Raw genomic sequence first — 23,378 nt, forward strand, 5'->3', positions numbered from 1 at the left:
ATGATCACGTGGCTGAATGGGAGCAAATTTCTGCAGCTTGGTTCCAAAATCTGGCGGCAGGCCTTTCCTGTAGACTGGAGAGTGACTGCAGCAAATGTTTACTATTTTGGAATGAGATGTTAAATCATAATGGGTGCAATATTTGATTAAAATATAACATTACTATATCAGTATAAAGTATTTACTGCAAAGTGCAGACATATATTTTCTAATTTAAAAGCCCTAAATATTCCTCTTTGAGTTACCCCACATTAGAACAAATCTTATTGACTGTTTTCATCACCATTGTATAAAACCAGTAGCAGTTAATCATATTGGACATTTGACGTGGACTAATGCTAAAATGTGTTAATTAATTCATTCATTCATTAACATGCTGAGAATGGCTTTAAAACTCTAATAGGGCTTCAACTAACAAATATTTTTATTATGGATTAATCTGACAATTATTTTAATGATTAATCAATTAATCATGAAAAATGCTCATCACAATGTCCCAGAGTTTCAAGTGACATTCAAATTTCATCTTTTGTCCAACTAACAGTCCAAAACCCAAAGACTCTTCACTTACTACTATAAATGAGAAAGAGAGAAAAGCAGCAAATCCTTTTATTTAAGAAGGTGAAATCAGAAAATGTTTGATTTTGCATGAGAAACGACTCTAACAATTACTCACTTATCACAGTAGTTGGCCCTGTTGTAGCTGTGCTGTAGCTCTACTCTCTAATAAGAGTGACAAACTTTGTTTTTGTTATTATTAAGAAATAAATCATGGATAATGAGCATTAGTTTATTCTCAGCAGTGAATTAAATACATGGGCGTAGTAGCCTGTGGGGTTAAATGTAGTGGTGGAAAGAGTACTGAAAATCTGTACTCAAGTACAAGTACTGTTACATTACTAAAATATTACTCAATTACAGGGAAAAAGTCCTGGTGCATTCAGTCAAAAGGGGTTTCTGTTTGTCCAAATTTTCTGCCTAAAATCTATTTAATTCTCATTTTTTTCTATTTTTCTTTTGTCAGTTTTTAAAGTTTTTAATATTCCTTATTGAATAAATGGCTCCGCCAGACAAAACATGTTATGTGGTGCAATTGACGCATGTACTACTGATTAAATACATTCTTAATTGACTTAATTATTAACAACAATCAATTGATTCATGATTAATCATTACAATCCTTACCCCAAAACTGTGTTGCTGCAGTGTTTCATTTTTCATTTGTGATTTTATTAGTGATTGTTCTCATTGCCCTGTTTGTGATAAGATAACCTCATTGGTTACAAAAAACAGATGAATTGTTTAAAATTTAATTCAAATTGTACTCACTGTGATATTATATCATGATTTTAAAAGTAACTAAGTAGATTACATGGTGTAATCCATACTTAAGTACAAGTAAAAGTACAGACTTCAAAATTTACTCACAAAAGTACAAGTACCCAAAAAACTACTTAATCACAGTAATTCGAGTATTTGTAATTAGTTACTTCCACCCCAGGTTAAATGTATGATCACACATCCAGTAATAAAGTTGGAAACTGTCACTAAATCCAGGTTGTAAAAACGTGCATCATATGATGCAAGTTGTGAGGGACAGTTTTACATTATATTTCTTGCTGTGGTCAGAAAACTTAGCCAAAGCAAAACATGTTTCCCAACCAAGTCAAAAATCACAACACATTTGGATTATTACAAAGACAGACGCGAACGTAAAGAGTCCGGTCCACCTTAAAACACGGCTCCGGCAGACTGTACGCACACATTTCCTGAAAACGCCCCGTACAAGAAAAAGCAGAGAACTTAAGTGACTCTGAATAATAATAATAAGGCTGCGCTGTTTATCCAGAGGTGGGGGTTGGACATAGGCTGGATCCTGCGCCGAGCTTTTTCTTGGTTTCCTTTTCCTCCCCCCCTTTCGCAAAACTTCCCAGCAGCATTCAGTCTTAACTTTTCCTGCCTCAACAGTCTCACCCTCACCGCAGCGCACTACCGACCAAGGTCAGTGACAGTGACCGCCCACGGGAGTTGTCAACGCGGCACCGAACTTGCTCGGACCCCGGCAGCTTTTTAACATGGGAGTTTGACTCGGCGGCTGAGGAGACGACGGACCACCGACTGCCCCCGTATGGATGAGAGAAGCCTCTAGCGAAGGAGTGAATCGGCCGCACAAACATTAGCCTAACGTCAAGTTAGTGAGCTTTAAAACGAAGTGACACCATGTTGGGAAACCCAGGGTCTTATGCTAACAAGAAGAGGAAGAAGCCTGTTCTCAAACAGTAAGACTTGTCACAAACCGTTGGGCTTAATTTAAGGTTTTTTTTTTAACTTAATATAATCTGTTGGCAGTTTTTGTGGTTATTCTGATTATATGTGAAACTGTAACCTTTATTCATTACATTTTGAAGTTTATGATACAAGTATTTTACTTTGCACCAACTACTAGAGAGTAGCTAACTTTCAGTTCACCTTTACGCTGCGTGTTGTAAAAGGTGGCCAGTAAAATGAACACGGAGATCAAATCTCGGCGAAAATGAAAATAAACCGGTCAGGTTTTATAATACTGAAGGAAAGGGGGCACAAGTTTACAGAATACCGATTATAAAACCAGGTAGTGCAGTCTTGCGTTTTGTGTTCACAGTCACGGTCTCCTAGGGTTTTGTTTCCATTTTTGCGGACTACCTTAAGAATGTGTGTCTCGCTCGGATCTGGCATGGATATCTTGCCCTCGCGCATTAATCACAATCAAGTTGGAGAGTCGGCTGCTGCTCTCACGCGATGCTCCGAGGAGGGCGGGGGGGAGGCGGGGGTGAGGGCTCGCGGGCTCCGAGTATGTTATTGTAATCTGATACGGCCTCGCGCTTCATGGTTTTGGGATCACTGATGGCTGCGCTGTGCGTGCGTGCGTGCGTGCGTGTGTGTGTGTGTGTGTGTGTGTGTGTTTGCTGCAGTGCCTGTTCTTCTCTGTATCCCACTCTTGTTTCGTCCTCATAAAACTTTGACATTAGTCAGTTACCAATCCAACTCACAAGGTAAAGTCCTCCCCCCCAAAAAGTAATTTAGTTTTAGTTAGTTTTTTCCTTCATCATCAAAATATACCCAAATACAACTTGAAGAAGGGTTCTTTTCAGTGTTGAATTGTTTATGTCAGAGATTGACTTTTTCAGCGTGTGGACCACCAAATGCTGATTTGTGTCAAAAAACAAAACAAAAAAGAAAAACAAAAAGGGATTTTAAAAGTAACATAGTCTTCCTCAAAGATACTACACGGAGTTTTTAACTGGTTATGAAGCACTGATACTGATGTCTCTATATGACCTACATAACCAAACAAGACCATCCTGAGAAGATTTATATTTTGTGGTTATTACGAAGAAAACACAATATGAAAGTTCCTTGTAGTTTTTACTTAAAGTAAAATAGTAATGTCCTGAAATCCGTCATATTATTGTCACTTGAATTCCTGCTTCCATTCACTCCTAATTTCATTGAGGTTTCGTTCTTTCTTAGTCCGCCTGTTATGTTTCTGGTTCTCCTGGTAAGGACTGCATTAGCAGTGTGAGTAGGCTTAGTAAACTCATAATTCAGTAGCCCCGACATATCAGTAGCTCGCCAGCGACAAGTAGACCGCTCTTTGTTGTTTTCACGTTCAATTTAAAGGCACAAAGTAATCGGGATGTTTGTGGAACTGTAACATGTTGATGAATGCTCACCGTATGGGGATCAAATGTCCATCATATTCTCAGAGGTCAAATTACCAACCAGACAGACAAAGTCAGCAACCAGCTGTTGAACACATCATTTAGTCGCTGAAAAGCCGGATATTTTTCTCAGGAGTTGGTGGAGACCAAAAACTAGCTAAATGGAGAGTGAATATTGGACATTTGTCAGTTGACCCAAAGTTTCATACTCAAGCATGAAGTTTAATACTAATCAGGGCTGCACGATAAGGTTAAAAAAAAAGTCATATTGCGATTTGCAATACAATTAGTGGGAATGATAATTTTTAAAATAAAATTTTCATTTTTACTGAAAAAAAAACACTATCAAAGAAGTGATGATGCTGTTAATATTATTTTTTGGAGTTTGTATGAAACAAACATGTATTCTTTCATCTGAAGAACAAGATTTTTAGGGTCGGACATCTCTGCACCACTACAGTACTTCTCTATAATGCTTTTTTTCTCACATGTTTATCTTTTTCAAACTATTGTGTTTTGGTTCTGGTTCTGTGATTTTGATATAGCACTTGGCCATATTTCGATGATATTGTGATTAATTGTGCAGCCCTAATGCTAATCAGTCAGTCAATCAATCAATCAATCAATCAATCAATCAATCAATCAATCAATCAATCAATCAGTTTTGTTAACTTGCAAGTTTATAGTTAAAGTGAATGTCCTTTACAGTAAAACATCATAAAAAATTAAGCAAATGAGAGAGAAAACAAATGCAGAACTACACAGTAGTGAAGTGTGAAATGTGAACAATAGTACATAGCTACACCCAACTTTATATTTATTTTATTTAAATATTTTAAACAAAAGGCCTTGCCCTCTATCACAACCCAAAAGACTGGCTCCTGTTATTACTTTTAAATTGATTGACATCTCATTATTACAGGGATTAACAGCAGGCAACAAATCAAATCCAAGTTAAAGTTTGTTTACATAAGTAGCATAAACACATAGCAGTTTAAACTTTTTTACTTTTAAAATGTAGTAAAAGTACCATTTTACAGTTATTAGAAATCACATTGTCAAACACAGATTTACTATGAGTCCACAGAGTGTAGTATAGACATGCCTGCTTTTAGTGATTGCATAGAGGCTGTTCCCAGTTTAACTCCCAAAATAAAAAAGGTGGCCTGTGTGCAGACGTCTGTGTTTCTGAAGATGTGGGACTGCAATGAGGACTGAGGTTTCCTGGACGGCCAGCTGGGCTCAGCTGCACAAAGGCACCATTGAGCCTGACTGTAAAAAGCTGTGGTCACCACACAGGGGCATTCCATGGAAGATCTGGCCATCCAAATTTTCTTTTTTATTACCCGGACGCCCTTTGCGTATGCCGTACATCATACTATAAAAGTACCAATTTAATGTATTGTGTGTAAAAATGCATCTTCCACTCACAACACACGTTTTCAGCATTTTTAGTTTGTTTGCATGTAACGTTGATCTAATGCATTTAACGTAATCACTGGATCATGTTCAAAAACGCATATTCACAAATTCCAAACTGTCAAGCATCATCTGGCCACGAGCCCACATTTATAGCCCAACTATAGTCTTCCACATTGACAACTAAGTGACGAGAACTGACTGATTTATTGCATTGCTTTTATCGTCTTTGTGTACCTGCTGTGCAGCACTGCTGAAAACACAGTAATAACACGGAAAATTCATTTGGAACCTGCTTTGTCCCTTCTTAGCTCTATCCAGTGTTATTTTTCAAAAGTAGCAGTATTTGTGCAGGTTGCTGAGAAAGTATGAATTCATTTGGTGCGTAAGGCTCATTAGCGGAAAGGTCTGGTTAAAGCCCCCATATCCTGCCCAGAGAGTACAATGGTAATGTGTGAATATGTGCTTAACACCGACTAAGTGGATTAGTAAATTATACGCTTTAAAGTGTGACTATGCATTTATTTTATCAGGCAATTCTACCCTTAATTAGAAGGGATAATATGTTTCACCAGCGCAAGTACTTTTTGCACAGTAATCTAAAGGGATTGTGAGAAACACAGGCAGACGTGCTGATAAGAGGTTTGGCAGAACACCAAAACACTCCCGGTGTACAACAAAGTTGCCCTTTGTTCTTTGCCCTTTGTTTCATTTTCAAAGAGGAGTCCTCACATACACCAGTGAAACACTTTTTTTAATCATTGTCTAACACTCATACAGGAAAAATGTCTCCATTTATGATGTATATGAGGTAGAAGATCAATTAGTTAGAAGTAAAGTAAAACTCATTTTATTATTGTTGTATCACCATTATCTCATTAACATTTGAAAGTTATAATGTCTCTCAGTCAGTCTGGTTTCGCTTTATATCAATCTGCATGGTGGTGGAGAGCAAAACAAATGAGGCAGTTGTTCAGGAGGTAAAGCTGGTTGGTAGGCCATTAAACGTAGGGTTGGAGACTTCATCCCCAGTTAGTCCTGTCCACATGTTTAAGTGCCCTGAAGGAAGACACTGACCAAAATTGCTCCCCATGTCTATGGGATAGGGAAAAAAAGTTGCTTTTTACAGAAGTGACTGTCAGAATGCGATGTAAACAATGGCTCAGGGTGACAAATCATGTTTTAACCCCTTGTAACAGCCCTGTTTTTTTTTTCCACATGAGTATTGTCCAGTATCTCTAGAAGTTAAAAAACAATTTGCATGTTTGACAATAAGTAGGGCTGGGTGATATGATCAAGGTTATAAATAATGTCTTGATAATTGAAGTCAGTTCTGTAATATATGATAAATATCTTCTATATAGATGTACACATTTTCTTAAGCTTAATATGTGTAAAATGCAGACATGTTTCCTGTAGTGGAGTCTGTTCACAGTGGGGTCGGTATTAGTACTTGTGCCTGAGTAATGGACCTGAATACTTCTTTCACTTCTGTTTAGCACACCCACAGCCTAACTGTGTTACTGACTGAGCCTTCCCCCTTTAAGGAAGGTGGGCTTGTGGGTAACCTGTGTGTGTGGGCTAGAGAGGTTTGCTATGAAAGTGAGCTTAGCTAGTTAGCAGTTATAAGTCATGGTGAAGACAATTAAATTAGTCTAAAACTTGACGTCTCCCAGGTATATTTTGGAGCTGGAAGCTATGGGTAGATGATTGATCGTGCTTTCTCATGTGATTACTTTCTGCCACAACAACAACAACAAAAATCCCAATGACTTGTAGTTGCTAACAAGTTAGCTTTCCATGGACCAACTCTGCTGTAAAGAGAACAAGAAGATGCTGCAGTAATGTTATATAAAGAGGGATTTGATATTTTTTCCTGTGGCTGCAAACATTACACATGCTTTTAGTAAATATTATAGCCTGCTGCGACTTGAGCTTATCTACAGACTTTATGGCTGACTTAAGTAACAAAACTACCTCTCATAGGCAATCAGCAGGAACTCTGAAAACTCAGATATGATGATATGGTCATCTGCTAAATTGCACATTTATTCATACTTGATTATATTGACTATATGTGATCTCCCAGCCCTGTATAAGGTAAAAGCAACCCGTGTGTCATGCGTCAACAGAAGAGACTGTTTCCCAGAGTATTACTTGGGGCAGAAATGTCAGTCCAAAGCAGTCCCACAGCCATTAAAAACTTTGGCACAAGTCTGATCTGAAACCAGTATTTGAAAGTTGGCTCTACAGAATTGGTAGCTCCCTCCCTCCCAGAGGATGGTACTTTCAATGGACTTCTCACTTCAACTTCTGCATCCAATTCTCCTCTGTGAAGCCACATCCTTCTAACACTCTTCCACATTCATAGTTTCTCCAGAACAAAACTGACTACACGACTTGTGTTGCATAGCTGAGGCTCCTCTGGCAAAGTGATGCCTCAGATTATATCTGTTCTTGATTTTGGTATGCATTCGTGCCGCTTTGTAATTTTGTTTTTGCCGTATGATGCAACTAGAGAGCAGCATTCATCATCTTTTCTGTGAAATGAACAGGAGTAGGATTTTTTTTCAGCATGAGCATGAAGTAACAGACAAAGGATTTATTGCAGAATGCTTTGAATGTTTGGTGAAAATCACTCCTCCCTGTTGGATATAGTTAAATAGAACTGTTTCTGTTGTAACCCTGTCATTATCTTTGTTGTCATACATTTATGTACAACATAGCCTATGCATGTTATTTAGTGTCAGTTCTCTATTCTATTTTTTGCCTCTCTTTGGAAAGCTCTTTGTAGGCTTGAGTCCGCTTTTGTAAACTATTCTACTTCCAAATCCACAGTCTGTGTTTGTCAGCAGCCAAACATGTGTATGGAAAGCACACTTTTCATACTTTTGAGCCACTGAGTCATCCTTGTGGATCTGGCAGTCGCTCCACCTACTTTGGGCAGACAAATGTGTGTCAGTGTCATTACAACAGACTGAGTGCAACATGGACTGCCTTGACTCTGAGACAGAGGTGTTTGGGTTCAAATCCCTGCTCTTTTGCCCTTAAGATAAGGAATCCAAACAGAAATGGAGGGATGAGGTAAAACATCCCCTTTCGGGCAATGAATGTCCTGATGTCTGCTGCTCAACCCCGTGATCCATAGCAAATCAAGGTGGAAAAAAACAGTTCTGAATGCTGGCTTTTGTTTCCGTTAGGCATTTCTTGAGAGTGAGATCAGTCCCGCTACTCTGAGAAGGTACAGCTCGGGTCCAAAGCCAGCAATCAAGTTTAGGCTATGTTCCCTGCAGACTGTTCAGTGGCAGAGGAGGACATTTTATAGCCTATCATTAACCAAAGTTTAAGTTAAAGAGATACATTTAGGGAAAGTAGAGAAATTGCAATGGAAACTGACAGGGCAGATATGTTTCGTTGATAACTGACCTGGATTTGTTGCTGAGGCTACTCTGAAGCGTTTTAGGGCGGAAGCCAACTGATTTAATGCGATAAGAATAGGCTGGTCAGATACAGTCACTGATTGCTTCCTCTTCCTAAATATTTACAAAGAAAACTCCTGCTTTTATAAAAAAAAAAAAAAAAAATCAGTGACCACTAGAGTCAGCCATCAGTCTCACACTCTGGATGTGAATGGTGACCTACTAATGTTTTGTCTGACCGTAAATAAACCGTAAATAAATCACATTTTATAAGCAGAGCATATCTATGATATTGACTGCTTTCACATTGAACACAACAAAGCCTTTGTCAGGATGTGGATTAAATAGCACTTTCAGGATTTGTTGATTGAAACATGGTTAAACTAAACATCGAGGGGCAGATCGACTCATGCTTATTAAAATCACAGTGATCTCATAACCTTGTTACTTTGCAAGGTTCTCTGTAAACCATGGCCCAATGGCACATGGCCCTGCGGGCACCAAGCTTTATCGTTGTACCACGACCTTTGCCAGCACAACGCCACAGGTCCACAAACATCCTGATTCCTTCACGGCTTCTAGTCCAACATTTTATGATCACAACAAACAGTCCTCTTGTTGGATAACTACTGATATGATGGGGCTACAGAAATATGGGTTTACTAAACTTAGTCAAACTGCTAACAAGACCTTTAAGTGCAGAATCTAGTACATTTCACTATTACAGCTGGAGTTTGCGGACGTGAGTCAGTATCACTATCCCTATCCCATTGCAGATACCTGAAACAAATGAGGGAACAATAAAGTGATATTACTTGTGAGTTGTGATAGTAAATACTGTGACGCAGAAACACAATTCAGCGGTAAGTAGGAAGATATTGGGGGTGAAAATAAAAATAAGTGCAAGTTAAATTAGAGTAGGAATTGATAAACAGGATCAGAAATTCACTTTCTTGAAGATTCCTTAAGAATCGTAATTTTGGAACTGGTTCCACTTGAGAACTGGCTCTCAATGCCCAACCCTAGCAAAGAACCAGAAACACAAAAGGTGAACTATCAAAAAAAAAATTTAGGAGTGAATGGAAGCAGGAGTTTGAGTGGCTAGAATCAAGGACTCAATACACTGCAGTGTGTGCCAACAGCTTCCTTAACTAGCCCAGACGTCTGGCTTGTTTTTCATCAGAGACAATCACGAAACACCACATCACAATTTGGGAAAATTAAATAGCTTTTTCTCTGTTGTTTTTTCATAAGTTTACAGTGTGGCCACCAAAAATATGCCTTGGCCACCAAATTTTTGGGCTTTATGGCCTGTAAAGCCAGTGCTTACAAATATTAGCCTCTCTCAGGACTTTGATAGACTACCCACTCCTTCTGCAAAATGCGACTTCACCACTGTGTATATAATAGAAGCTGGCATGATTGGAGCAACAGCTGGCAGCTGGCACTTTTGAATTGTTCCAGAGAGAACTTTGATGCAGTTAGGAATTATTTTCCCACCCATTTGAGGATATAACCATTAACATTTGCTCAACTTGTGCAAGAAGATTATCCCTTTTAAGTAAACAAAATAAATCACTCTTATTCTCTAAAAAGTCACAAATGTGAGATACTTTGATTTAATATTGTATCTATTTCTGTCATTTTGGTTTACTATATTATCATTTTAAGATACTTATCATTCTCTACTACAGACTTGGTATTCCCTGTTCTTTACTTTTGTTTTCCTGCAAGGAATGAGCTTTAATTTACTTTGAGGTGGGTTTCTTAAAACTCCAGAAAGTTTTAGTTTTTTTCTTTATGTGGTGTATATAAAGGCTTTCTAGGACCTGAAAACTGTAAGCCTTTAAGGTTTGTGTTTTTCTCAGCAGGTGCGTAGCAGAGGAATGTCAACAGCACTGCAGTTGCTCCCTTTCACTGTCACTTGGTTTAACTCCCGGTGTAGCATGTGTGTCTGATTTGTGAGTAATGTACTTCCAGCAAGCCTGGTGTGTTTGTATTTTACACTTGAGCATGGGTGGTCTCAAACCCTGCTGACCCTAAAGTGAAAGTCAAGCAGAGAAAATAAAGAGGCTGTCATGGTTAAAAAAAAGTGGTTTTAATTATGACAAACTGCATGAGTAGCCAATGGAATGACTTGTGGTAACATTGTGTATTTTGCATGGTGGTGTCGGTACCATTTATTATGGGTCGAATATCATTTCCGTGAGAGAGAAACCAACTCTGTATTGAAAAGACGGACAGCGGACTGGGTCTTCTGAGTGGCTCATCTTTCTCTAGATAAACTATCATGACGATGGCAGCAATTTACATACAGACCTGGGTTCACACCAGGTGAAAATTTAAGTGGCGGTTTTATACTTATCACCATAATAGCCCATAATTGAGGCTTAAAGTATCTCTTCTTGTCTGTGAGGGAAACATTAGCTCAAGCAGCTAGATTACAGAGGTGTCAATGATATTAGAAGTAACACGTCAGATATAAAAACTTTTACAATGTTTGGGTGACTTACTTTCAGTTTATCTTGATTACTTTAGTTGGTCATTTTTATTTCATAGGAAATGAGCCATGTGAGGTGTGGAGGTGACTGTGTCAGCATCATGTGTTGTGATTCCTTTTATGTAAACTAAGATATGATTGTGACACACTCTCTTGACACATTATTCTGTTGCTCAACGCCCACTTGATATCCTTTTCACCACCAAAAAGACTAGTGGTTCAATTCCTGCTGCTGTACTTTCAGATTAACCATGCATTTAAAAGATCCTGGCAAGAAATGTAGCTTCAGCTGTCAGAAAAGTTGATCCCATCAGAGCTTTTTATGCTCAGTATCATCTAGAATGGCAGGTCTACCACACAGTGCTGTTCTCTGTTGCTAAACTGGGTTTTTCTTTTTCAGCTCAATTCAATAATTTATTGTCATATCAACCACAGTTTATTGAAATTTGTTTTGGTGTGCTTTACACAACAAAGACATAACATATAATCACAAACAAAACAAAGTAACACAAAGATAGATTACATTGCAGTGACAGTACAGTACAATAAATACACAAGTGCAATTCATCATATTCATCATCTTGATTTAGGATGCAAATGGCTTCAGGGTAAGTGCCATTGTGAAAGCGAGATTTTCTGGTCTTGATACTGCATAATCTTTTGCCCAAAGGAAGAAGACTGGGTAAAGTTTTGCAGGGTGTGAGGAGTCCTTTAAAACTTTCAGAGCTTTCCACCGGATGCAGATGTGGCACAGTTCAGACATGGTGGAGAGATTAGTCATCATCAGATATTCCTCTTGGGCTATAGAATTACCATAGCATATAGTTAATGAGAAGGTAAGCAGATCACTTTGTAGATCTTTAACATTTGACATTGTGAATTCCCTAAGCTGTCTCACAAAGAAAAGTCTTTGGTGAGCTTTTTTCAGGATGATGGAGGAGGTAGTGCTCCAGAAGAATTTCAAATTATTCACTTTCTTTACCTCCCGGTTGTTGATAACCAGCTGTAGTAGCTCTTCCAGGTCATTATGGAAGTCCAACAGTTCTTTAGTTTTTAGTTGTTTCTTTCATCAGTCTTTCTGAAAAGCTGAAACATGATACTGTTTTTTTTTTGGTTCCAAGCTAAATGAGGATCTTGTACTCATTGTTTTAACTAAAATGATTGCGTTGGACTTGATTAACTGCAGCTTCCATGAGGCTTTGATAGGATTCCTGTATTTAACACTCATCATGGAAACTGATGCACTGTTGACTCACCTGATCCACAGTTGCATTTGTGAGTTGCTCAGTAGGTTTGAAACTGGAACATTGTGAAAAGTTAATATGTCTCATTTTTAATTGGCATGTACCACACTAGACTGCGCAACAGAAGGCATGCTGTGGCAGGGCTGGTCAGCGAGGCCTGACCTGAGTCAGTCATGGTCCACTTTCTTAATCACAGCATATTTAACCCTTCGATAAACAGCTGTACATTTCTTTACTCCACAGAAAGAAGCTCCCTGACAGTAATGAAGTCATTAAATCAAACCCTTCAAAACGCCACCGGGATCGGCTGAATGGGGAGCTGGACCGGCTGACGGAGCTCCTGCCCTTTTCTGAGGAGGTTCGCTCTCGTCTGGACAAACTGTCGGTCCTTCGCCTCAGTGTTGGATACCTGAGAGTCAAGAGCTACTTCAAAGGTAAGGGCCAGCCTGGGTCAACTACAGAATTCTGTTACATCTCCTAAAATTCCTTTTATTTAACCGTATCATACACTACTGTCTACTTTATGGGTTACCAGACGGCATTAATTCAAAATCTCTGTCACAAGGGCAATCACAAGACATCTATCAAATGACAATAACAAGAGCCAATCAGATGACAAAGTGGTAACACTCACCAAGTGCCAAATGCGGGTGGATTTTCCATTTGGCAAGTAAATCTTGAAGAGGCTATCCACCACACTGGAGGGGGAATGTTTGCACCAAAATAGTCATGTAATAAAGAACTGTGCTGACAGTCTCTACCACAATTTGGTGTCATTTACGGGCAGGCTGCTTCTGTCCTCTGTTTTGTGTGTCAGAGTTTGACACATACACGTGCACACACACACACACACACACACACACACACACACACACACACACACACACACACACACACACACACACACACACACACACACACAGGGACAAGGAATCATGGTGCATTCAAGTACAAAACTCATATTCGTTCTCAACAACAGGTCCCCAACTATCTCTATAATCATTTTCAAGATGTTTTATACTTATACTTAATACACAATGTTGTAAAGAATACATAAATAAATAATTCCACATGATAAATATAAGGCTACAAAATAGACCCAATCTGTTATTGGTATCAGCTGACACTGCTTCCAGCGATTGGTAAATCAAGATCGGCTCCAGAAATCCTGATTGGAGCACCCTTAGTCTGGATAGATGTAAGATAAGCTAATTCGGAATAATTAATTTAGATTTATATGATTCATAGAAAACATGATTGCCTTTGGCACAGAAGTTTAGTTGTTCAGGCTTGTGCATATCTCATCTTCTTAAGAAAGTAAGAATTATGACTACATGGATTAAGATAAATGGAGTCAAGACTTAGTTACTGAAGAATTGAATTAATAAACAGGCAAAACAAAATTACTTACAATCCAATCGTTGGACCTGGGCCTGATTTTAGAGTGAGATATGTAAATGTACCGGCAGTACATTTGACAGACACGGCAGGAATGAGAAGCATGCTGGAATCTGGTTTTAGGAAACAACACATCCTCAATACTAGTAACCTTACTCCACCCTCTGTGTAAGCAACACAATAGTCACCGTCACCCTAAAATAAATTATCAAGTGTTTTTTTTTAAAAGATCAAGTCTTCGATCCAAGTTAACTAAACTCGCAGGCACACTGGCTTTGAAAAACCCGATGAGTCGTGCATGAGTCAGTTATATGAGTCACGCACATAACATCTCCGCCACCCACAGATGATAGGTTTCTTTGAGTTAAACAGACATTTTAACTGAGGTGTTGGCAGATCGACTGCTGAGTAAGTTGCCTAGTTGCCTCTGGGTTCATTGAGGTTGTCAGAATTTATGTGTCTTGTCTCTGTTTCTTTAAATCAAACAATAAAAGCTGGTAGTTACGCTGAAGAAGTAGCCTAAGTGTGCAAAAAATGTATTCCAATAGTATGACATTGTATATATTTTATATATATCATATATATCAGGATTTGATGTCTTATTAATTGTAATTTTTCAGAAATGTATTCTTATCTGTGTAAGAGGGTGCTAGTGCACTTTAGAAGTCGACCTTCTATAATGTTTTTAATGCAGTCTTATCCGATAAGTACCTGTTTATACATAGTTAGCAAGCTAGTTGTTTGCAGTGTGAACATTCAGTATGAATGGACATGTTTCCTGCAGTCTGAGGAGTTGTGACATTCCAGCGCCGCTTGTTCTCACACCCTTTTGCCTACTTCTTTCCAATGCGGGTGAGACAGGCTTTAGTGACACTGTTGCACCATCATGTCAGATAGCAGTGTCCATAAACCTTCCAAACTGCTGCATGACAATTAACAGCTGTAATGGGAATTTATAACTCTGTAATGGAACTTGTACTGTACTTGTCTGTCCTTTAGCTAATAATACGGGGTGATACTTTGTCCTCTTTGTGCTTGTGTGAGAGTGCTCAAATAGCTGATCACAACTTGTTGCCAAATATTATCATGGGAAAGTAAACTGACGGATGCAGAATGCTTCTCCTTGGGATAGATAAAGCTATGAATGAACAACTGTGCAACTTAAAAAAAACTGTGTATTATAAAGGTTGAGTGCCAGTGTCTGAGGAAGACAAACTGTTCTGGCATGCATGACACTGCAGGCAACAATACAGCTTCTAAAGCAGGGGAATCTGTCTGCAGATGAGAATGAATATCATAGTAAAACTCTGAAAGAGTTGCTTCTTTAAATTCACTTATTTCAGAACTTTCCATAGCACCAATAATAAACACCCCCCCAGCTTTGACCACCTGCTTTAAGTAATTTTGCTGAGGTAAATCTACGGATGCACAATCAATTAAAATACTATCGCAATATGAACAAGTGCAATATCCAAATTGCAGAATGCCTGTTTCCAGAAGAGAAAAAATGTTTATTTTATGACATTTATTCATATATTTATATACTTTTTTGTGTGAAGCATAAAGGGATAACAACTAGCATTCTGTCATACAACCCATATAATGAACCTTGTACCTGGTTAAATAGCCAAGTAGCCTTCAACAGCATGATTTGTCACTCTAGGTCTTGGAAAGCCCACCATTGCTCATGTTTGTCCTAATGTATAATCTAAAAAGATGTGTAAAGACATGTAACAAAAAGACATAGTATAGTAGTCGTAATTCAGACACATACATCACAATACAGCAACAATATTTAACAGTTATTTGCTCGTGTCTTGTGTGCATATGCAACAGTTTCTCAAATTTAGATTTCCTTTCTAGACATGACCTCACAGAAGCTGCATTTTTTTAATGAAGAAAAAATGTGTGACAAAGAGTATCATAATGAAATACTGTAGTACTGCAGAGATGCCCTGGCTTACAAATCTTCTCCAGATGTAAGAAAACATGTTTGGTACAGACCCCAACAGATGTCACATTATCATGATGTTAATGGTTAAATCGTGCTGCAAAAATGATCATGCCCACAAATTGTGAATCTTAGTGCAATCGCCTGAGGTAAATCTGTTTTGCTATTGATAGAGTTGGGAGGAATATGTGGACAGTTCATCTCTAATGATTTGTCCTAGAAGTTGAAGAGATTCCATCTAGTTTACACGCACCTGCTGAACACCATATCTCATGATCATAACTCAAATGTAGTTTGTATTCTGTTCATGTAGTGTGCACTATGAAAGATTATAGTGCCCTCTCAGGTACAGAATTTGTCATGAATTCAAATAAATCATTTTGAAGCATAAAAAACAAGTTTTCCATGCAGGGTTTGTTTTAGATGGTTTGCCTCTACTGTTATATGTAGACAGACAGCACATTTGGAGTATCAGTGAAATCATGTCAAACTCCTCTCAAACACCTGGGGCCAGATGTAAAAATGGTGCTTTAACACTAAAACTATGCCTTTTCTAAAACATAACCTAGCGATGATAAATGAGGAACATGCAGTAGGAATGTGTGCACCTCACACAGACCATGCAAACACATAGTTTTACAGTGCCAGACAAAAATGTTATGAAGTGAAAACTGAATCTCATATCTAAGGTTGAAATCCAATGTCAGTGCATGTTGCCATCTACACCCCTAGCTTAATTATGCTAGTGTAAAAGAGAACAATGTGTGCTTTGTGTGGCTTAATAAATATGACAAATAAGTGATATGCATTGTTCTTGCTCTGGGCAGTTGTTGAGTTTTAGTCTTAAACTTGCACAGACATTTGGTATTTGTTCTCAGGTCCTGTTGTTTGTAGGTCGTAGAAGAGTTTGTCAGCTCTTCCACTCCAGAAATCCTCTTGGCATATAGACATAGACTTACAAAAACTTTATTGCCCTCTGAAAGGCAATTTTTTTATAGAGCACAGAAACATATTGACACTGATGACCCATGAAACCTAGCTGCTGTTTGAGACCGTCTCAGCAGTATCAACAGCTGGATGGCCCAAACTGTTCTTCAGTGCAAAAACTCAAAATCAGAAATCATGTTGTTCAGTTCACCAAATTCTGTCAGTCCAACTGAGAATAACCTTGGTCCGTCTGGTTGTCTGCAAATGTGAACTCTACTGCCAGAAATTTAGGAGAAATATTTGATTCAGATCTTAGCTTTGATCCACACAACAAAAAAGTTGTCCTGGCCTGCTACCTCTATTTATGAACCATTTCCAGAATCAAATCAATGTTCCCACACACTGACCTGCACGTATTTTCTCTTGACAAGACTGCTGCAACTTTTTCCTTTCTGGCATAAACCAAAAATCACTTGCCTCCAACTGGTTCCTCTTACTGGTTTTAACAGACCATATCACATCACCCCAATCCCTGCTTCCCTCCACTGGCTTTCCATTTGTGCAGTATACTGCATAACACCTATGTATTCATGTGTTTCACATCCTCTAGTCCATATATTTCCACAGAATCATAGTTGCTATTGCATCCTGGTTAATCAAGTTATCGCCATGGGAATAAATTGGAGACACTGAAATCAGAGAATTTGGACATTCTTTCTTAAAAATGACTCAAAGCAATTAAAAGATCATTTTACAGGTTTGAGCGCAAATGAACTTGAAAAGCGAACAACTGCATCCAGAACTTTGAGCTCATTTGTAATGTTTTATAGAAAACAGAGAATTTGATGAGCTGTCATTTTTATTTTTTCTCTTTTTGCAGCTTCATACGTTGCGGTAACTTCCTGCAGTTTCTCAGTGTTTATGTCACTGCTCGTCTCCACAACACTGCCTTACCCTCTCCTTCGGTTCTTTTGACATCAGCAGTTATCAGGCACACAGAAAAGATGGTCCATGCCCTGCTGCCATGGTATCAGAATCACATGTCACGTCACACTTCCCATATGCAACCCATCACCCATAAATACAGCTGCTTTGTCATTGTATCTGTGCTCACTGCAGATAATTTTACAAGTTAATTAAATTTTGTCATCTCAGCAGTTAATAAATATTCTTTGACTTAAGTGATTACAGAAACACAGTCTTGATTAAATAGTCTGTTAGTCATTGAGTTGTGCCAGTACAAATAAAATTATCCGGTTACAGCTAAAAATCAGACAGCATCTGGGTAAAACGAGCTGCTTACACGATGGGTACATAAATATTTATGAGTCTGTGAGTTGCTGGCTGAAGACACTCCCTCCACTGCAAGTTATTCATTTTTTTTTCTGAGAGAAGGACACAGCACTCAGTAAATAGATGTTAGCAGGCTGTTAGCTGGTCGAACAGGAAGTACATCTCAGACATCTTCAGAGCTTTAAAAAACAAGAAAACAATGGATGAGACCAAGTTTGAAGCATGTCAGTAACAGAACATCTTTGGTATGTTTCATCCAGCTGTTTACATTGTTGTACGAGAACTGATAGAGTCGTGGATGGTTCAGCATGCTCAAAGGTTACTTAATGTAACTCACATCTGAGCTTTTATGAGCATAATCACATTAACATATTCAAAATATGGGCTGCCGCACCATAGTCACATTGCTGCCTGACAAATGCTACATGTGGGTCAGTTTATGAGTCATAATAAGTGCGACAGCCTGTGAAACAGTTGTATTTACACCTTCCGTGGCTCTGGAGTTCATCATGTCTAATAAAATAATCTCAGCTTTAACAGAGCATTTTATTTACTAACTAGGAACATGGAGTTACAGAGATGTTGGCATTTTCCTGGCGGGAAAAATATGCCATTGGTAACATTTTGAGAAATGTAGGATCCAGTGTTTTTGAAGCCTGACCAATACAAGCTGGCTGTGGCAGAGCCATTCTGTGTGGAGTTTGCTTGTTCTCTCTGCGCTTTCGTGGGTGCCCTCCAGGCGCTATGGTTTCCCCCACTGTCAAAAATATGTATGCTAGGTCAGTTCTCCAGTCAGTACCCCTGACCAAGGCACTGGCCTAGAGTTGGATGGGTTAAATCAGTGGTTCCCAAACTGGGGGGCAGGTCCCCTCTAGGGGGGCATATGGTCACTGCACGGGGGTGTGGATGAACAAGAGAAAAATATAGAATGGATCAAAGTTTATGCTGATGCTATCATGCTGACCTTTACTTCACTAAAATTCAATTTGAATCTGTTTTTATCAGATGCTTCTAAAATAAGTTTAGGATTGCTAATAATTGTTGGGGCGGAGTGAACTTTTTCATCTTTTGAAGGGGGGCATTTCAGGACAAGTCCATTAACCACTGGGTTAAATGCAGAAGCTGAATCTCACTGCATTTTGCACTATTATATATGTGACAATAAGGCTGAATATTCGCTTTGAAAAGTCAGGGTACCTCAGGTACTCCTGCTTTGATTTTCACTGATCTTTCTTCAGTCTCACTCTTGTTAGCCCCCTAACTTAATAGATGTGTAAGACAAAATCAGTGGACTACAGCTTTAACTGCATTACGACTGATGTGTATGTGAAGGTTGCCTCTGATTACTGTTGGAATATTCAGACTGACACCAAACATCAGCCAACCCCTCTCCATGACACTCATCCTGACTTAGGTTGGAAGTTTGTGGGACGCTGTCTGACTGTGGTGACCAGAGTACGTCATCAGCTATAACTTATTTGAACTATGTTTAAAAGTCATTTTGATAGGGTTACCCAATTAACTTGCTACCAACTCACTGCCTCTTGTCCCTGCCAGAACCTGCTCCTTATTCATCGTCCCCAAGAACCAGAGTCGTGGTCAGAGCCGCTGTAAATCACCCTGCTACTATATTCCCAGTTGTCAAACTGGCCTCTGTCTGTGTCCAAGGCTGTGTCCCAGTCTAATAGGATTGCTGACTGAGCTAATTAGCTAATAGCACCCACAAGTCTCCAGCACAGTTAGCAGCAGTATGCCAGGGTTTTTTTGCAACCAACAGATAAATCAAAACTTGGTCCATTGAGATTCTTCTCACCGACTAACAGTTGAGTAGACTATTAGGGGGCAGCATTATGTTTTAAATGTCAACTTTTTGAACACGAGAGATAAGGAAAGAGTGCGTTTGTGTTTGTGCAGGAAAGAAGAGAGAGAGAACCTGACTGGTTAAAATGTGATATAATTGTGCATAATTAGTGGTAAATTGTAGTAAACTACACTGCAGACTGGAGTCTCTATTAACAGTCAGAGATTTACCCGCGACAGTCATCTGTTGGCACTGATGTGGAAGTGACATGCGATACACCTATACAACAACAATACACAGTGTCAGCCATGCCAAACTTTCTTCTTGTGTGCCATGACACTTTACACCAGCTGAGTGTTTTGAAAAGACTCGCTGAAAGGGATCAGTATTATACTGATGACACGAGTGTTTGATAAGTGAACAATGGACGTTTAAAAAAAAAGTGTGTTATTCATTATTAGTGGGATATTGGGTTGCAGCATCACGTATCTCAGTGTTTTGTTTGTCTGCTTTCAATAAAGTAATCATGTGGTGTGATAAGTAAGGTGTGATATCACCTTTAATAAGACAGGTTACTGTCTGTTTATTCCAACCAATTTCTCACACACTTGATCATAGTTTGTTTAGGAATCAAGCTTATTGCAAGATTATTGTGATTTCCCAATTTTTCCAGCCAAAGTTACAGTGAGTACTATGTTAGCCAGTTAAAAGGAAGAACGTGGAGATTTCATTGCGATATATTTTGGCGGCATGTTTTGTGGTTATGGCATAGGAAACACTACTGCTTTTGTCTACAGGGGCCTCTGAAGTCAACACAATATTAAAGTTCCTTGTAATAGCTTTACAAGAAAGTGCACTGTAAGCTTCAATGCAATAAATGAATGAATGAAGACAGACATCAGATCAGAAGCGGGATCAAATGGTGAGGAAACCTTAAAGGAATGTTTGAGAATGCTCAGACTTGATGACTGAAATAAAAAAAAAGTACAGTTTCAGACATGAGTCATTGTCTAATCGCTGCTATTATCAGAAAAGCCAGTGGTGAAGGGACATCACATAGATGTTTTGATGTGTTCAAAGAGTGTTAAAAGACCTGTACACTCTGCATACACATGTAATACCAAGTCAACAAGTAGTTTTTGAGATAATGAAGAAAGTAAACACACACTTTTCCAGATACAAACACACAGCAACAGCTGGGCAGAGTGATAAGCTCAACTAAAACTCTAGTTTCAATTGTATCAGCTTCGACATGATGAATTTGCACAATGTTCAGACAGATGATGGCTGTATACAGCATTGAATTTTCAAACACAGAGTCTGCTATATGTCTACTCTGTGGGGTTATCCCAGTCAAAACATAAGCCAGGGATAGGTGTTCAAGTGTGGACATGCCTAGAGTTTAAGATAAGCATCCCGTAAATCGTTAGGTAAAAGAAAAGGCTTTTGAGAAAACAGCAAACATAAGCAATGTCAGAGGGAACGGGTGAGATTAAAAGACCTGATAGTGAGACAAGCTATTTATGGCTGCCTTGAAATGGCAGATTTCTCTGAGCATGCTGGACTGTTCGCCTCATCGCGTGACTTTATGAGGCAGTACTGGATATTTTGAAAGGCTTGTGGCTCGCTGCTGCTGACATATTTGTGTGACGCTGTTAGAAATTTGAGAAAAATGTGGACTGGCTTTCCAAGCTCATTGAAAACATCCAGGGCCTGTTAGCAATCATAGTTGATGTGGTAACACTGTATCATGTGCTATAATTTGATATAATTCGGTATTTGGGATATCTGAACCATGTATGCACAAATCCATACACAAGTATAACAGAGAGAATAAAGAGGTTAAGAGCAACATTTCAATTCCTGGCGAACTTTTTGCAACTTGGAGGAGAGAGTATCGGTATGGAGAAGCCCGGTCTTGTTTGGTACTGAATCCCAATGGACTCATTATGCAAATATTTTTTGTTTTACTTATACATGCCCTTAAAAAAACCTCAGCATAATTCACCTGTCAGTCTCAGTATCATAATAGGTGAGAAGAGGACATCTTACTGTGGTGACAGAAGTTGCCTGTTGGCTCTTGATTCCTGACTCGCCTTTCAGTATATCGTGAGAATGCAAGCAACCGCTGGGAGACAGATTTAATCATGTTTTCATTTTTTTCCAATTTCCATTCTCTGGAAGGTTTGTTCTCAGTCCCTCCAGCTTTAAACCACAGCACTACATCTCCCTTCATACCCAAACCTTTCTTTTTTTGGTTCCTTGTTGGCTGGAGCTGAGCGCAGCTCGCCCACCAAGGCTTTCTGTGACATTTAGTGTCTTCCAAAAATGCTGTTGTTTGTTTATGTGCTGAACCAAAATCAGCTGTCGTCCCACTCAGAGTCTGGTTGGTGGGATCAGAAACACACAAGATGCATTATTGCATTTATTTAAGGGCTATGATTCAAATCTGTCAGGGTTTGGAAGGAATTTGAAAATATACACAGTGATTTTTATCCAGGGCAGTAAATTAGCTTTCAGTGTTGATTGTAATTTGCATATATTTCCAGACTTCAAACATTACTCATTTCCATCAGTCAAAGCTTTAATATCCAAGTACTCTGTGTCACTGTGTGCCAGGGCTGGATTTTGAATTCTTGTAGGAGACAAAGTTGGTATTTCTGTCTCAAACTGAGAGCTTTGATTGACCGCACGGAGACTGATAAGAATCATTTTAGTGATACGATATGTGAGGCACGCCTAGCATAGCAACCTGGGCCAAAATTGTTGACGTTACTTTTCAAGCAGATAAAAAGAGCCCAGACGGCCATAAATAGCTCAGTGTTGATTAAAAAAACAGATGCCCCCAGACTCTGCGACCACCACCGCCGCCACAACAGACATTGTGTCTTGAATAGTATATAATCACTGTTTATTTTGATCATCAAGGTCTGCTCGTGGGTTTTGTGCTGCAGCACACACACCTTTACAAACCTGCAGGGCTGGCTCGAGGTTGTTTGGGGCCTTAAACAAGGTGTGATAACAAACACAGGAACAATTAACCCATCCCTTTTGGGACCTTGTTAAACTTTCACCTTTCCTGTTTCCTCTACTTAGATATGATATGTGCAAGGCTTGGCTATGTTGAGAAGAAAACCACATTTTGAAGATGGTTAAAACATGTAGCTTAGCAGGCCTGTCGTTGCTGTGTATTTTAACTGTCAATCCTGTGCTGTTTTTGTCTTTGCTGTTCTTCTTCGTATTTGTTATATTAATTTTTATTGATGTAAAACACTCTGTGATTTTGTATCTGTGAAAGGTGCCATATAAACGAACTTTATACTTACTTAGTAAACATACACAAGGTATATAGTCACATCTTAAGTTAGCAAATGTTAAAAAAATACTTGCTAACTATTTAGTTAATCAACAGCAGTCATTAGCTAGCTAGTTATATCTGGTAACATTGGCTAATTTAAGACATTAATCTGATGCATTTACAGATCCCCCAGCAACATCTCTTGAACACCAACAAAAATTATTTTTCTTTTCAACGTAGATGAGCCTCACACATAGCATATTTAAGAACAGGACACAGCAAAGGAGAAAGTTGACCGAGGTTCAGGCAGGTATCAAGTTTGCTCAACTGTTATTGGAGCTTAGAGCAACAGGTGGGACTTGAAGAAAATAAAATTCCCTCTGTGAAAAAATACCTGGTATGATACGATACCCTAAAATACAGTGTG

The 23,378-nt window shown here is 38.9% G+C and overlaps 1 protein-coding gene across 1 annotated transcript in view; it reads left to right on the plus strand.

Annotated features, from left to right (window-relative positions):
- The first annotated feature begins 1,787 nt into the window (after nt 1-1,787).
- LOC146322852 (aryl hydrocarbon receptor-like) overlaps nt 1,788-23,378 on the plus strand; it is a 36,870-nt gene continuing 15,279 nt past the window's right edge. The window contains exons 1-2 of the mRNA XM_084724961.1: nt 1,788-2,279; nt 12,527-12,717. Coding sequence (XP_084581087.1) covers nt 2,221-2,279; nt 12,527-12,717 — 250 coding nt within the window. The 5' untranslated portion in view covers nt 1,788-2,220. The remainder of the gene's footprint in view (nt 2,280-12,526; nt 12,718-23,378) is intronic.

Source organism: Lutjanus erythropterus, chromosome 8, assembly GCF_056507025.1.
Source record: "Lutjanus erythropterus isolate fLutEry1 chromosome 8, fLutEry1.hap2, whole genome shotgun sequence".
NCBI lineage: Eukaryota > Metazoa > Chordata > Actinopteri > Lutjaniformes > Lutjanidae > Lutjanus > Lutjanus erythropterus.